This window comes from Balaenoptera ricei, chromosome 14 (assembly GCF_028023285.1).
Source record: "Balaenoptera ricei isolate mBalRic1 chromosome 14, mBalRic1.hap2, whole genome shotgun sequence".
In the NCBI taxonomy this organism is placed as follows: Eukaryota; Metazoa; Chordata; class Mammalia; order Artiodactyla; family Balaenopteridae; genus Balaenoptera; species Balaenoptera ricei.
The window spans coordinates 43,431,268-43,445,708 of record NC_082652.1 but is presented as its reverse complement, the minus strand read 5'-3'; the positions used below and the strand labels follow the sequence as shown (position 1 = coordinate 43,445,708).

Here is a 14,441-nt window from a genome sequence, read left to right as displayed (position 1 = left end):
CTACAAGAGACCTGCAGTTATCTGCTGTGCTTAAAAAGCTGCTTCTCAGAACAAAAACTTCACATAGAACCCACTGGATATTTTGCCACTCAAAAACAAATGCACCTCAGCCGAAATCTCAATTCATCTCAACTGCTGGATAATGCAAATCCGTGCTGTAATAGTTGCCCAATTTCAACTATACATGTAACCAAAAAAAAAAAAAAAAGACAAATTGTCAGCAATTCTCTGTGGTGGGAGGAACTCAAATAAAGATTTAGGGAAATCCTCATTTTCAAGGGTCACCAGCTAAAGAAACATTAATGTGAGCCAGCATTTCGTGTTCCTGAAATGCCCTGTGTCTATAGCGATCGGGTAGAAAAAGTCATTTCAAGTTCAAATATAACTTAGCGATTGCCACATGGTGCAGAATCTTTCCACCCCTAAGACTCCACAAACCCAATCAGACAAGTGGCCGTAATCTGACTCCCAGTGCACTGGGAGCCCAGGCGCAGGCAATGAGCGCTGCCCTCTAGCCAAAGGAGGCATGAGTGACAGACCCGCAGCCAGGCAGTGGGGGTAAGTCCTTCTTTGCCTTAAGGGAACAATGCTCTGACGAAAGATGAAACTCAGACTCTTTCGTTACAGATACGTGTGCCTTCTCAGGCAGAATCTAGAAGGAAACTCTCGGGCAGGTGGGTGGTTCTTTCAGGGCTGGGTACCGGGCATATTCATAAGAGAGGAGAGGCAGAGAGAGGGCAGAAGAAAAGGGGTGCTTTGGAGCAAAATCCTCCAGATACTGGAGACCTGTGAAAGCACAAGAAAATGACCCTATGGAGGTAAATCTATCTGTAGTAGTTTTCATCAGAAAAATTACTCACCCATGGCCTCAGCTGTCCAGAAGTGGCTCAGGCTGGGCGTTCAGCTAGAAAGTAATGTGTCCGGCTCTGTACAACCCGGTCACATCAACAAACCCCCTTTGTTCTGGGGTGAAAGAAGCGAAACAAATGGTGATGATGCATTTCCAGGGAGTGTGAACAGGGAAGGGAACATTGACGATAGATAATTAAGAGGGGCTGTGAGAGAGCTGGGGTGAGCGCTTGTCAAGCCAGAGGTATGTATGTGCTGCCAGGGGACTTTGGGGTTCACAGCCGACTGAGGTTGGTCACTCTGCCCTGGAAAGAGATCAGCGTTTTGCGTGTTTTCAAAGAAAGCTAAAGGCATGCTTAAGGAGTCTATCTGTTTGGGGGCTTGGGGGGTTGGGTTTTTATTTCTCCGGCTGATAAAATCTTGAAGCTGAAAGAGCAACTGAGCTTCTCAGATTAGGTCTCTGGAGAGGGAGGCAAATGCACAGAGAATGATTAGGGAAGGTGAGGGAGAGGGTACAGCAGGAAGGCGGCTTGTACACAGGGCGCCCTCTCCCAGATCCCTGTGCTGAGAATGGGACCTGCCGCATCCTGCCCACCTGGCTGCCTTAGCTTCCTGCCTTGTCCTCTTCCTTTTTCCCACTAAATCCGGCCACAGAGGACCATCGCCTGACATAGCACCTTGCCCTTTGCCATCTCGGCTACAGCCGTGGGCCACTGGTGAGTTCAGAAGCCAGCCTCGTAACATCTTTATCAATTTGTGAGTTTCTCCCCCTTTGGGATACTTGTCATTTCTCCCCCAGGGCACCCTCGCTGCCCTGCTCCAACTGCTGTTTTTGTCTCTTCCTCTAGGGAGTGTGATGTCATTGTCCTCCCAGCTGGGGTTTTTCCCAATTACATGATTCATTTAGAGGAGTTCACTGGGGCAAGGGACCGCTGGGGACAGGGCTGGCTGGTCCCCTTCTGGAGCCACCTAGGCTTGGGCAGAAAATGGGTTTTTCTTTCCAACTCTGAAGCAAATCCCCGTGTCAAACCAGGGGCTGAGCCGAAATCCTAAAGGTCAGGGCGGCATTCCTCTGGTCCTTGTTGGTACAGCATGTCTCCACTGCCCAACCAGCTGGACCCGGGCTCCTGGGGACTGTAAGTGACTGGGGTCGGGGGGTCGGGGGGGGGGAAGTGAGGGGAAGGGCCCGTGCTCCGTAGCCCGTCAGAGGGAAAGCTGCAATAATTCTAATCTGTTAAAATACCTGGCTCTCTTGTCTAACCCTTTTCACAGTCCCCTGGGATTAGAGTCTCCGCTAAATGCTCTCTCCACGCTCCTCCCCTCCCGCACTATCACAGACGAAGGATAAGGGCAAATGTCTTGAATAATGGGGTAACTGGGGCCATTGCCTCCCAAGGGGAATCCTAGCCATTTCTTGCCATTAATATCCTCAAACCCCATCCCTTCTCAGCTCTAAAGATCCAAAGACATTAAGAGGAAGAAAGGGTCTTCCATCCCAAAGGCTGCCTCGCTGCCCTACCCATCCTCCCCCCTCCCCCCAGCCCACAGGCGCGCAAGCTCCCCCCCCCCACGCCCCCTCCCCGCCCCAGGAAGAGGCACCAGCAGAATTTAGAGAAGGCCGTCCAGAAGACACTAGAGAAAAACCGCTCTCCGGAGCCTCCTGCTTTGAGGGCCACGGTCTCCCTGGCCACACTCTCCTCGCCCACCGGCCTGCCGCAGCTCTGCCCAAGTCTCTCTCCCCCGCACTTGGCGGGCAGGGTGCCTGGGGCGCCACTGGTACACACTGGCCTCCAGGATCCCCTTTGGGAGGTTTTATCTGAGAGGTAAACGTCAAGGGGTGGAGAGTCAGGCCCAAGAGGGGATGGTCCCTCAACCCTGCAAAAGTACGCGGAGGCCAGGATGCACTTTCCCGGGTGAGGTGCCTGCGCCTGGTACCCAGCGGGCGGGGCCGCTGCGTCTGTGCACCTGGCGCTGCCTGGAGCCCGCCCCGCCCAGGTGGCCGGTCCCCGCCCTCGGAGAGGCGCTCCGGGGCCCCTGGGGCCTGCGGTTGACACGGCTCCGCGCCGCCTCCGGACCCGGTCGGGCTCCCGGACTCCTCCCGCTGGCCGGGGAGAGCATGGCAGCGTCCCCTTCCCAGTCCCGGGTCCCAGCTGCGGCCCTGACTGTCCCCTCCGCCCCTGCCAGTCACCACGAGTTCCCCTCCCGCCAAACAAGATTCACCTTCTCCAAAGACAGCCTTCCAGCCTTCCAGCCTTCCTGGCTTCCTAGCAGGACTCGCCTTCATCCAGAAACTCCAATGGGGGGAGAGAAGGGAGAGCCAGCTCTACAAATCCATTTCCAGAATGCCATTTGAACCATAAAGGACAAAACTGGAAAAGACCTCCCTTTTTTATGGCTGTAGGTTCCAAATAGAAATGACATGTAAAAAGCACCTTGAAACGTAAAAACTTGCTCTGAGGGAATTGACCCCAAGGTAAATATACTTTATTCTTAATTCTTTAAGGAACTTGATTTAGACATTTTCCTTTCTAGGGACAATTCAGATAATTTTCCAGTGAAACTGGATGATCTTTGGATATTAACTCAAAGGAGATTAGAATAACAATCTCAATAGAATAACATCACAATATTTACTGTTAAAATAACCATAACAGTAATTACTTAATTATCTCCTTAAGAGATAATTAAGTAATTAAGGAGATTTTCCAGAAGCATTCTTTCTCTGTATGCAAATAACTTTTGGCCGGGTGGCCTCCCTACTGTGGGGCAAGACTGCGGGCCTGGACATCTTCACCTAAAGGCATAAACCTTGGATTGGTAGCTTCTGATGCCGATTTGTTTTTCCTTTCAGTAAGTGTGGAACTTTGTGTAGAAGAGAGAGTATCATGGTGGCCTTCAAAGGGGTCTGGACTCAAGCTTTCTGGAAGGCAGTCACAGCGGAATTTCTGGCTATGCTTATTTTTGTCCTGCTCAGCCTGGGATCCACCATCAACTGGGGTGGAGCAGAAAAGCCCTTACCGGTCGACATGGTTCTCATCTCCCTCTGCTTCGGACTCAGCATCGCAACTATGGTCCAGTGCTTTGGCCACATCAGTGGTGGCCACATCAACCCCGCCGTGACGGTGGCCATGGTGTGCACGAGGAGGATTAGCATTGCCAAGTCCATCTTCTACATCACAGCCCAGTGCCTGGGTGCCATCATTGGAGCCGGGATTCTCTATCTGGTCACGCCTCCCAGTGTGGTGGGAGGCCTGGGAGTCACAACGGTACCATCTTTAGCTCTTGTTTTCAAACTCCGACTCTAGGCTTCTTATAGACTACCAAGTGACAACTGGTGGCTTAAGAGACCTTCCTAAAATTGCTAATTTATTCCCAGGGAATGTCTGATGACTCTTTTTTTTTTATGACATTTTAATCCACATATTTTTTCAAATTAATTAATTAATTAATTTACTTATGGCTGTGTTGGGTCTTCGTTTCTGTGCGAGGGCTTTCTCTAGTTGCGGCAAGTGGGGCCCACTCTTCATCGCGGTGCACGAGCCTCTCACTATCGCGGCCTCTCTTGTTGCGGAGCACGGGCTCCAGACGCGCAGGCTCAGTAGTTGTGGCACACGGGCTTAGTTGCTCCGCGGCATGTGGGATCTTCCCAGACCAGGGCTCGAACCCGTGTCCCTCGCATTGGCAGGCAGATTCTCAACCACTGCGCCACCAGGGAAGCCCCCTCTGATGACTCTTGATAGGGGTGAAAACTGATTCCAGCCACGCTGACTACATCATATGAAATCATTATGTGCTATTGAGTAACTTGAATAGCACTAAGTCTGGGTAGCACAAAAATTGTGTTGGTGTTTTTCCTCTCTCCCTCTATCCCAGTGACTATATTGACTATATATTTAACTTAAGGCATTTTTGTTACAATTATTTGTTGGTTCACTAGCAGAAGGAACAATTTTGTTTCTTGTCATGTGCCTGAGATTTAAAATGATCTGCATCGAGGGTCACACTTAAAAAAATAAACTGACGTTTGATCCTAGTTTTGTTCTTAGCTGATTAGGAGTATCATTTGTTAGCTCAGCACCAGGGTTGATTAAAAAACCACACACGGTTTAAATTTTAATTGAAATATATATTAATTAATTTAAACCTAATTAATGGATTTAATCATTGCCTTATAAAATTACAAGACTCTAAAGAAACTCTTCTGTAAGTTAAGTGCAGCGGTGGCATATTTTGCTTCCTTTGTAGAAAAGGACATTCAGCACAAACTCCCTCTTGGTCATTGTAAGCGTAATTAATTATCTGTGATGGCCCAAAATGAGTAGAAATTTATTTCTTCTTTTTTGAGGGGGCAGGAGTGCAAGTGTCTCAACTAGGGGTGGGAAAGAAGACTCAAACTAGTCATCAGTTTTTGCAGGGATAAAATGTGCCTTTCACAGTGATATGTTATCATAGAAAATGTTCCCTTGCCTTAATTCAGATGGAGTATTTTTCTCTCTCCAGGTTCATGGAAATCTTAGCGCTGGTCACGGTCTCCTGGTGGAGTTGATAATCACATTTCAGTTGGTGTTTACTATTTTTGCCAGCTGTGATTCCAAACGGACTGATGTCACTGGTTCCATAGCTTTAGCAATTGGATTCTCTGTTGCAATTGGACATTTATTTGCAGTAAGTTTCCAAGCCCGTTTAAGCAATTGATCCATGTTGTTTATCCTCACCCTAGAGCTGGATGAAGATGTTATGTTTCACAGCTGTAGTTCTTTAGTATCCAGCTACGTCTGTCCATTTTAGGTGATTTTTCTGCTAACTTTGTGATGAGAACATTGATATGGCTTCTAACATCTGGACAGTTCCTCTAACTGACTTGGCAAATGGTAGCACATTGCAATGAAGTCTACCTGTTAGTAGCCCTGTTTCAGCAGTGTCTGAAGTTGTGTTCTTTTTCCCTATAGATCAATTACACTGGTGCCAGCATGAACCCCGCCCGATCCTTTGGACCTGCCGTTATCATGGGAAATTGGGAAAACCACTGGGTAACCACCATGTTCATTGTGCCTGTTTTCCTACAGTTGAGGACAATTACCCAGAGAGCTCTTTTTTTCCCATTATTTTGCTCACTAGTTTCTCTTCCTCCCAACTCTGAACCCCTAATTTATTACATCTTGCATAGAGACTAGGGAGAGACTAGGACAGATCTGCTACAAAACATCTCATATCAGTTCTGGGCCTTCAGAGACAGTCTTTTTTTTTTTTTTAAAGCACTGCTCTGGGCACTGTATCTGACAGACTTCAGCAGAATATATTGAACATGGAGTTTGCCTATATGGAACAAGTTAAAATCAGGGTGGTGAAGTGAATATGGTGTTTAAATAATTGAAAGTAAATCCTTCCCAGCAGTAACGTAAAATACGCTTGCAAAAAAAAAAAGAAGAAGAAGAAGAAGAGAAAGAGAAATGCTTAAAAGCATAGCCCATTGCAAAAGTATTTACCTTTTTTTGTTTACAAAAGCATGAACCCAGTTAATAGTATGGGAGTTGGAAGCATTTGAACTGCAGATGATGAGAAATAATTAGTGCAAATATTTATGCTATTATCACCATAACCATAGCTGGAAAAAGAAATGACTTTCAGAAAAGACACACTTCTCAGCCTCATGCCTACCCTACTTATTAACGTGAGGACAGTGCTTCCAGAGAGCAGTGGTATCCATTGTTAAATACCACAGTCAATTTCTTTTCAATTGTCTCTTACCAAAAAGAAATTTAAATCCGTTAAATGAATAATGTGGCAGTTTTGAAGACCTCTTACACACTAATTTACAATAACCAGTAAAAATAGGTGTATGTCAGCCAGCTTCAAATGGAGCTTTTCTTTTCATGTATATGTTGTGAATGCTCTTTTACATCTTTTATTTTTAAGTCATGAATGTAAGAATATGTCACTTATGTTTTTAATTTATGTTCTTATTGTAGTGTAGTGGATTTACAATGTTATGTTAGTTTCAGGTGTACAGCAAACTGATTCAGTTATACATACTCAGATTCTTTTCCATTGTAGGTGTCGCTTATGTTTTAATCTCACGCATACAGTGGTTATTGACACAGTCACACGCACTCAACCTTGATGTACGTTGCAAATGAGAAGAAATTGCCCCACTGCTATATGCATTCACTTCTAAGAAAAGTGTACCTATCTATTCCATTAAAGTAATCTATCCCATTAAATAACAGCATGAGAGTCAGTGATCAAAAGCAAGATTTTGGACCCAGACATGAAAAACTTAGTCAACAATACCACCCATGAGATTGGTTACTTTGCCACTGATATTTGCATGTATGTCTCTAAGGATTTGCCATATTAATGGGAATACAAATTTGTAACAGGCAATGTATAGATCTTATGATAAAAGTACAACTTTTAGGTCATCTTATTCAAACAATTTTTGTAAATAAAATTTAGAAAAATGACAACTTTTAATCCATGAGGACTTTAATATGTGAATGAAAATATATGTTTTTATTAATTACTTGAGTTGTGGTACACTAGTTAAAATTTAAGTAGCAAGAAAATCCTTAGCTGTTGATTGAATCCAAGGTTTCCCGTTGTTGCTATTTTATAACAAACTTAATCCTACAGAAAATGGATGTCCATTTTGTAGCAAAGCTTGTGTGAAATTAACAACTAATTTAAAGTATGTCTGTAGATAGATGGATAGACAATAAATAACAAGATATTAATGATGAATTTTGTGTGTAGTGTAATCACATTTTTTAGTCTTCTTTTCTGGATTTCTATATTTTTAGCAGTAGAACTTCTTTACCTTTATGAATTTTAAAAGTTACTTTAAAGGGCATTCTGAGTTTGGGAATAACAACTTGAAACTGAGATTTGTTTATTTTTGAGAGCATGTGGCTAGACATCTTCTTCGTAGGTGTTTTGGGGGAAATGTCATAATGATTTAGCAGTCCCTTTTCTCCCTTGCGGGATTTGTAGCTTGTGGAATAGAACATACCAAATGAGATCTTACCAAAGGAACAAAGCGCAAAGACATTTAGAGGAGGGCTCTCATTTCTCCTTTGAAAGGGCATAGAGAAGGTAAACTCTGACATGGTTTCTTTCATGTTCAAGATAAGGAACCTGAACATAAGGTTCTTGTAGCCACTTTGTCAACAATTTCCCTGTACAGTGTATGTGTTCAGTTTCAGCTTAAAGTTTGAATTTTCTTTAGATTTTGCAATGAGGACGCTAGGTGAGCTTCGTTTCCAGAGAGTGTTTTAAGCCAGAAGCATTCATCAGACTTTTTTCAAATGAGAGAAGTGTAGCATCATAGAAAACAGTATAATGGTTCAAAAGAGAGGTCTGAAATCAGACAGACCTGAAATCCCAGCTCAACCACTTGCTAAGCATGAAGTCTTAAGCAAGCTTCTCATCCTCTCTGCGTGTCCATTTTCTTACCCATAAAATGGAATAATAATAATATCTATCTCAAAGGTCATCATTCGAATTAAATGAGTTAATACAAGAAAAGCACTGAGTATAGCCAGCTGAGAAAGAGTGCTCAATAGACAGGGTTTTTGTTGCTCAAGTCTATCTGTTGAATGAATGTCTAATATTCTACAGCCTACGTGTGCTCTAAAGCAAGTGTTGAAGTTTATCCAAACTCAAAACTTGTTTTATTCTAGACACATAACTAATATGATAGAAACTTCCAGTTATTGAAATAAAATCCTATGGAATGGCTAATCCTCAACTAACCATCATCCATAAATGCAGTACAGATTTTTCCACCAAGTCATCAGTGTAAGAACCATGAAAGCACTCTGCAAGAAGATTAATGGGCAAACCATGAGGTTTTCTCTTAAATCAAATCACCAAACTTGAGAGAGGAAATCATGTAACATAAGGAAAGTGACTTATAGCCAGCCTAGTCCCATACATCTTTAAATTGTCTAGGAAACAATGGAATGGAGCAAGTTACAATGAAATTGGAACTATGAAGTACTTTACAAGTATTATTTCAATTTAATCCTGACAACCCATGAGGTATGTATTATTATTATCCCTGTTTTGCAGATGAGGAAATTAAGGTTTAGGAAGTTATGTAACAGATTCAAGCAGTAACAAGATTGCTAAGTGGTCGAGCTCATATTCCATTTATCATGCTGTACTGAATAATTAAAGCCCCAAGTGATACAATCTGTACTATGGTTGTGATTATGCAAAAGACCAATGTAAGATGGCAATATTAAGAAAAAAAGTACTCTCCAGAAAATTTTTCCTCTATTTCAGCTGAAGAAGTCGTACCCCCAAAGAGGACCTATCTTTACTGTAAGGATTATCAGAAAATGGAAAGAACATAATTAATGAAAGCAGGAAAAGAGAAGAGGAAACAGTCTTTTCTTATTTTCTGTTCAAATGTTATTTAGCAATATATGGATCTCTGATGTAGATTTAATGTATTCTCTTATTTTCTTTCCATTTCTCTCTCCTTTTTTAAAATGCATGACTCATTTGCTCTCTCTCTTTTTTAAAAAATAACCGCTTATGTCTTTTTTTTTTTTTTTTTTTTTTTGGCTGTGTTGTGTCTTCATTGCTGCACATGGGCTTTTCTCTGGTTGCGGCGAACGGGGGCTACTCTTCGTTGCAGTGTGGTGGCTTCTCTTGTTGTGGAGCACGGGCTCTAGGCACGCGGGCTTCAGTCATTGTGGCTTGTGGGCTGAGTAGCTGTGGCTCGTGGGCTCTAGAGCTCAGGCTCAGTAGTTGTGGCACACGGGTTTAGTTGCTCCGTGGCATGTGGGATCTTCCCGGACCAGGGCTCGAACCCATGTCCCCTGCATTGGCAGGCGGATTCTTAACCACTGTGCCACCAGGGAAGCCCCACATTTGCTCTCTTAATTTAAACCAGCTAAGTTCTATATCCGTGCCTTGTTCAAAGGAATGGTTTTACTCTACTTACACTCTATAACTCTTCCATCTTTCCCCCAGATATATTGGGTTGGACCAATAATAGGAGCTGTCCTCGCTGGTGGCCTTTATGAGTATGTCTTTTGTCCAGATGTTGAACTCAAACGTCGTTTTAAAGAAGCCTTCAACAAAGCTGCCCAGCAAACAAAAGGGAGCTACATGGAGGTGGAGGACAACAGGAGCCAGGTAGAGACCGATGACTTGATTCTAAAACCTGGAGTGGTGCACGTGATCGACATTGACCGGGGTGAGGAAAAGAAGGGGAAAGACCCATCCGGAGAGGTGTTGTCTTCAGTATGACTAGAAGCTAGCACTGAAAGCAGACAAGAGCCCTTAGAACGGTCCTCAGATTTTCTTCCGCCCATTAAGGAAACAGATTTGTTATAAATTAGACATGTGCAGGTTTGTTGTTTCATGTCATATTACTCAGTCTAGACAGTAAATATTTCATTATTTACCAAGGAGGAATGAAAGAAACCTATCATGAATTTCAAATCTAAAAAAAAAAAAAAATCTTTTTGAAGTATCCCCAAAGCCAATGTGTATCTCATTTATCTATTTGCTATTTATTAATAATCAATTTAAAATGTGTATCAAGATTTTATTAAGGCTTGCCTGACAACTTACAGACATACCTATCAGCTTACTCCTCCTCTCCCACGAAACCAGTATTGTCAATCCTCATTTGAGTATTTATTCTGTTAAATCAAGTTAATCAATGGCAAAACACAGAGTATGTCATAGAGTCATGCACATTCAAGAGAGCAAATACAACAAGCTCTTTTATAACCAGCTCCCCTAGGTTAAACTACCTCGGCAAAAGAATATTAACAAGAGTCATTGCTAGTGAATTGTTTTCATTTATATTTCAAATATCCAACTTTCAACCCAAACTCCAATTCATAATATTCCTTCCTCCTCCTCACTGCCCAAGGTAATATGGAACTAAAGCCCAGAAATTCAAAGAATGTTCAGAAATCCTATATGTGTTCCACCTAATAAAACATCCACATCATAAGGCACCTATTGAGATTCAGGACAAACAGACTTGTAAGATCTTATGGGGGTGGGTGGAAATTTACCATCATACAAAAATCATAAGGAAAAAGGAAATCTGCATGCTGGTTTCAAATAGTTGATCTGTTTTCAGTGCACATCCTCAAATACACCGCATGAGGTTAACAATCTAAGCTTTTAACCACTTAACCATTTTGCTTATTTTTTTAATTTATTGGCAAAACTGGGGGTTTTGTTTGTTTGTCATTTTGGTTAACTATATTTAAACATTAGCTGAGACATATTTTTGATAGCAAGAACATAACTAGTTGAGTCCTGACTTTTTGTTAATTATTAAGCTCTGCTCGTTCTAGAAGGTGTAAACTGGCCCTGCCAGTCCCAATCATTGCTACTCTCCCACTTTTCATGACACTTGTTGATAATCTTCATTGTGTGCGTCAATATTTTAATGAATTAAAATGCATGAGAGACAAGGAACGACATGACCGCAAAGTAAAAGGGCTGGGGCATCAAAACGCTCTGTATTCAAAGCTGACTAGATGACCAATCTTTCATTTGTAGAGATACTGTAGGTTTTTTTAAGCATTTTCATTACTGACTCATTTATTTGTCAAAATAACTTGTTTTTTTCATATACTGCTTTGCCTTCTGTCAGTAAAATGGTCTCTGGAAACCCCAGTTTCTATCATCTTAACTGTCTAGTCTAGCTTTTATCTTAAAGAGCTGAAAAAGTCAATTTCACTGAACAAAAGCTAATAGTAAAGCAAAATCCTATCACTGCAAAGAGTGGCTTGTAAATAGCTGATAATCAAGGGCTGTCTTCTCCTACTCACAGTTCCAACTGTGTGCCACTTTTTAGTGTTAACGGCAGTTGTGTGTATGTGGCAGTGAGATAATGGACCACTATTAAATCTGATTCTCTTCGGTGCTAAGAAAGTAATGAACGAGGTTCCCAGAGAGACAGCACACCAGTGGGGTCCCTGGGAGTCCCCCTGACATCTTTTTGGCAGGTGCCTAAATCCCAGGCCCCTTTGGTGGCTGGCGACACCCTCCACCGCTGAGGCACATTGCTTCCTGTTTGGGGCACCATCTATAGGAACTAGGGTGTATTTCTAATGATGGATCTTTTCAAATGTTTGCACAATATACCCTTAAAGGCTTAAAACTGGGGGTGGTTGAGCTCAAAAGATAATGCTATCAACCATCAGCAAACATGTCAGTTCAAAAATAAGTTAGCAAGGAAAAAACTGAAACATTTTCCAAATACGCTTACAATTTACTAGTTTATGATCATTTTTATTCAGCCATAAGGTTTACTTCTAATACCCTCACTTTTATACTCACTTCAGTTAGAGCATTCAATAAGTTAGTGCTGGGGAAAAAAAAAAAAAAACCCTCATGAATGACGTTTTTGCCATTTGTTTTCCAGCATTGAGCAGAGTGCCTGGCACATAGTAGGTATTCAAAGCAAGTGTGTTAGTTAAGAAAATATATATATATAAATTTCATTTGTGATTTAAGGAGATACAAAATTTTCTTTTAATCTTTATTTTGCTCCATATTTAATAAAAGCATGAGTTCAAGGACTACTAAGGAAGGCCATATAAATGTAAAAACCATAAAATATATTTTTGCATTCTACTCTTTTAGGGGCATGCAGACAATGAAAGCTTTTGCACTTTTCTTTCCCTGCATATGAGACAACATATTTTGTATTTCACTCAAGGCTCTACCAGTAAAAAGTAATGAAATTGTACCTTTCTAATGACATCTATGCAGCAGGGGTCTTTTGCCTTGTGGATGGCACCAAATTATCCAAGTGTATTAGGAGACTGGGGCTTTTTCCTTTAATCCCCTCTTATTAATGAAGTGCATTGTGCTGCTCCCAGGAGAGTGCTGCTGACAGATATACAGAAAAGAGATCAGAGAGAAAACACTGGAAGGACATAAATGAATTATACCCAGCCAGGAAACGATGCCAGCCGTCTCTTCCCTAAGGAAAAGTACAACAAGCACCCCCCAAATTGTAAGGTGGTCCCTGCACTGCAAATGTATATAGTTTGTCAAAAGAGTACAAAGGATAAACATCATTTTTAAGTTTTCAGGGCTTTCTTTAAAATTGGGAGCCCAGAATTTGAATGCATGTTTCCGTGATAGAAGACGACATTTTCTTCAAAGAGTCCTCAACTTTTACACTGGAAGGAAGTATTTTCTGGTATCTAAATAGTTGCTTAAATGTAAGATTCTTACACTTTGTTTCTTCCACTTGATGTTTTCATAAATTCTTATACTTTCTATCGTCTGACCCTTTTCCTAATGCAGTTGGTAGGTGCTGGCTTAAACTGTGGCTCAGTCTTGAAGATTTTACAAGATGAGAAATATCTCGCTAACATGTATGATGGAATTAAGCTATCTAATTAGTAGAGGTCTGATTCCAAACTGCAGAGAATATTCTTCTCAGGTCATGAAACCAAGCAACTCACTTATCGGTTTAAACTCCATAATGAACCAGAAAATTCCAAAATAGAATAGCAAATTCAAATGCTAGAATCAATCCCAGTGATCTATTGTAGCCTGTTGACACTGTTCCCACATGTTGTGAACATTTGAAAGAGAAATTGCCTTTGTGAAAGCTGAAGATGACAGTGCAAGCTCAGCAGACAAACTTATCAGACAAAAGAAAGCCAATGTAAATTCTCATCATAAGCATTATAGAATATGCAAACAATATTTTATACCTGAAAGTAATTTTGTCTTTCCTAATATGATTATGGCATCAAAATTATTAGAAAGATGTATTTACTGTCTGGAAAGTGTAACATAACAAAACTCACTCTCTTTACCCCAAATCATGTTAATTGCATTGGTGTTGTAATACTTTACAGATCACCCCAAAATAGCAGTAACTTTTGAAACCCTCTCTAAAATACATGGAAGACATTTAATTCAGGGCTTAAAAACTGTGGCCACTCACTTTGGCAAATGACAATAACCTATGAAAATAGATGTCAAATAAATCTTATACAACCTGTACAGTAAACATTAAACTTAAGAGCAATTATAGTGTTACCTATGCATGTTAAAATCCAAGAGCTAAAAAATACACTGAATTTATATAACCCATCGGAATGTATTTCTAGATTCTCTTCAGGATTAATTAAATAAACATGCAATTTATGAAACTATATAAACAATTATTTATCACTTTTATGACCCAAATCACAATAAAATTGTAATTCATGATAAACTAGTGAGAATAAACTGAACATATGGTCATATTCACAATTCTTTATTAACTGAAATGTTATTCCAGCGTTAGAGCTAACGTTAAGGAGATTGAAACTGTAATGTTTAATATTTGGAATAATCTATTAAAGTCTTAGCATTGTGGTTGATTTCCATGCATTATGTTGTATCTCATATTACTAAGCTTGTGCAAATAAACTGTTTAATGTTTTAAAATGTGTTTGATGATTTTGAAAATTCATTCAGAGCTTTTGCAAGTCCCATCCTAGAAGCGTCATTTAGAAGGACCAGAGGTTTAGATATTCGAGTACAATCAACACCAAATGAAATGGTGGTGGAATCCATATAATAAAACAAAGTTTTGAGAG

General features: G+C 41.2%; 1 protein-coding gene across 6 annotated transcripts; it reads left to right on the top strand.

Annotated features, from left to right (window-relative positions):
* The first annotated feature begins 482 nt into the window (after window positions 1–482).
* On the top strand, window positions 483–13,973 carry AQP4 (aquaporin 4). 6 transcript variants are annotated; one of them, XM_059894722.1, is made up of 6 exons: window positions 634–674; window positions 1,504–1,565; window positions 3,701–4,115; window positions 5,350–5,514; window positions 5,799–5,879; window positions 9,832–11,500. In XM_059894722.1, the coding sequence occupies exons 3-6, from the start codon at window positions 3,735–3,737 to the stop codon at window positions 10,108–10,110; spliced, it is 906 nt and encodes a 301-aa protein (XP_059750705.1). In that variant the 5' UTR covers window positions 634–674; window positions 1,504–1,565; window positions 3,701–3,734; the 3' UTR covers window positions 10,111–11,500. The 6 variants fall into 6 exon arrangements, with proteins under 6 accessions (XP_059750703.1, XP_059750706.1, XP_059750705.1 ...); XM_059894719.1 differs by lacking the exons at window positions 634–674; window positions 1,504–1,565 and adding exons at window positions 1,826–1,985; window positions 12,717–13,973 and having other exon boundaries at window positions 9,832–9,996; XM_059894720.1 differs by lacking the exons at window positions 634–674; window positions 1,504–1,565 and adding an exon at window positions 483–558.
* Window positions 13,974–14,441: the final 468 nt, after the last annotated feature.

Bases quoted from the DNA above. Each gene is read 5' to 3' on its own strand.
- AQP4 (XM_059894718.1), top strand. From the start codon at position 1,942: ATGTCTCCACTGCCCAACCAGCTGGACCCGGGCTCCTGGGGACT. The intron at 1,986-3,700 runs GTAAGTGACTGG...TTTTCCTTTCAG, and splicing joins GACCCGGGCTCCTGGGGACT to TAAGTGTGGAACTTTGTGTA. The intron at 5,515-5,798 runs GTAAGTTTCCAA...TTTTCCCTATAG, and splicing joins CAATTGGACATTTATTTGCA to ATCAATTACACTGGTGCCAG.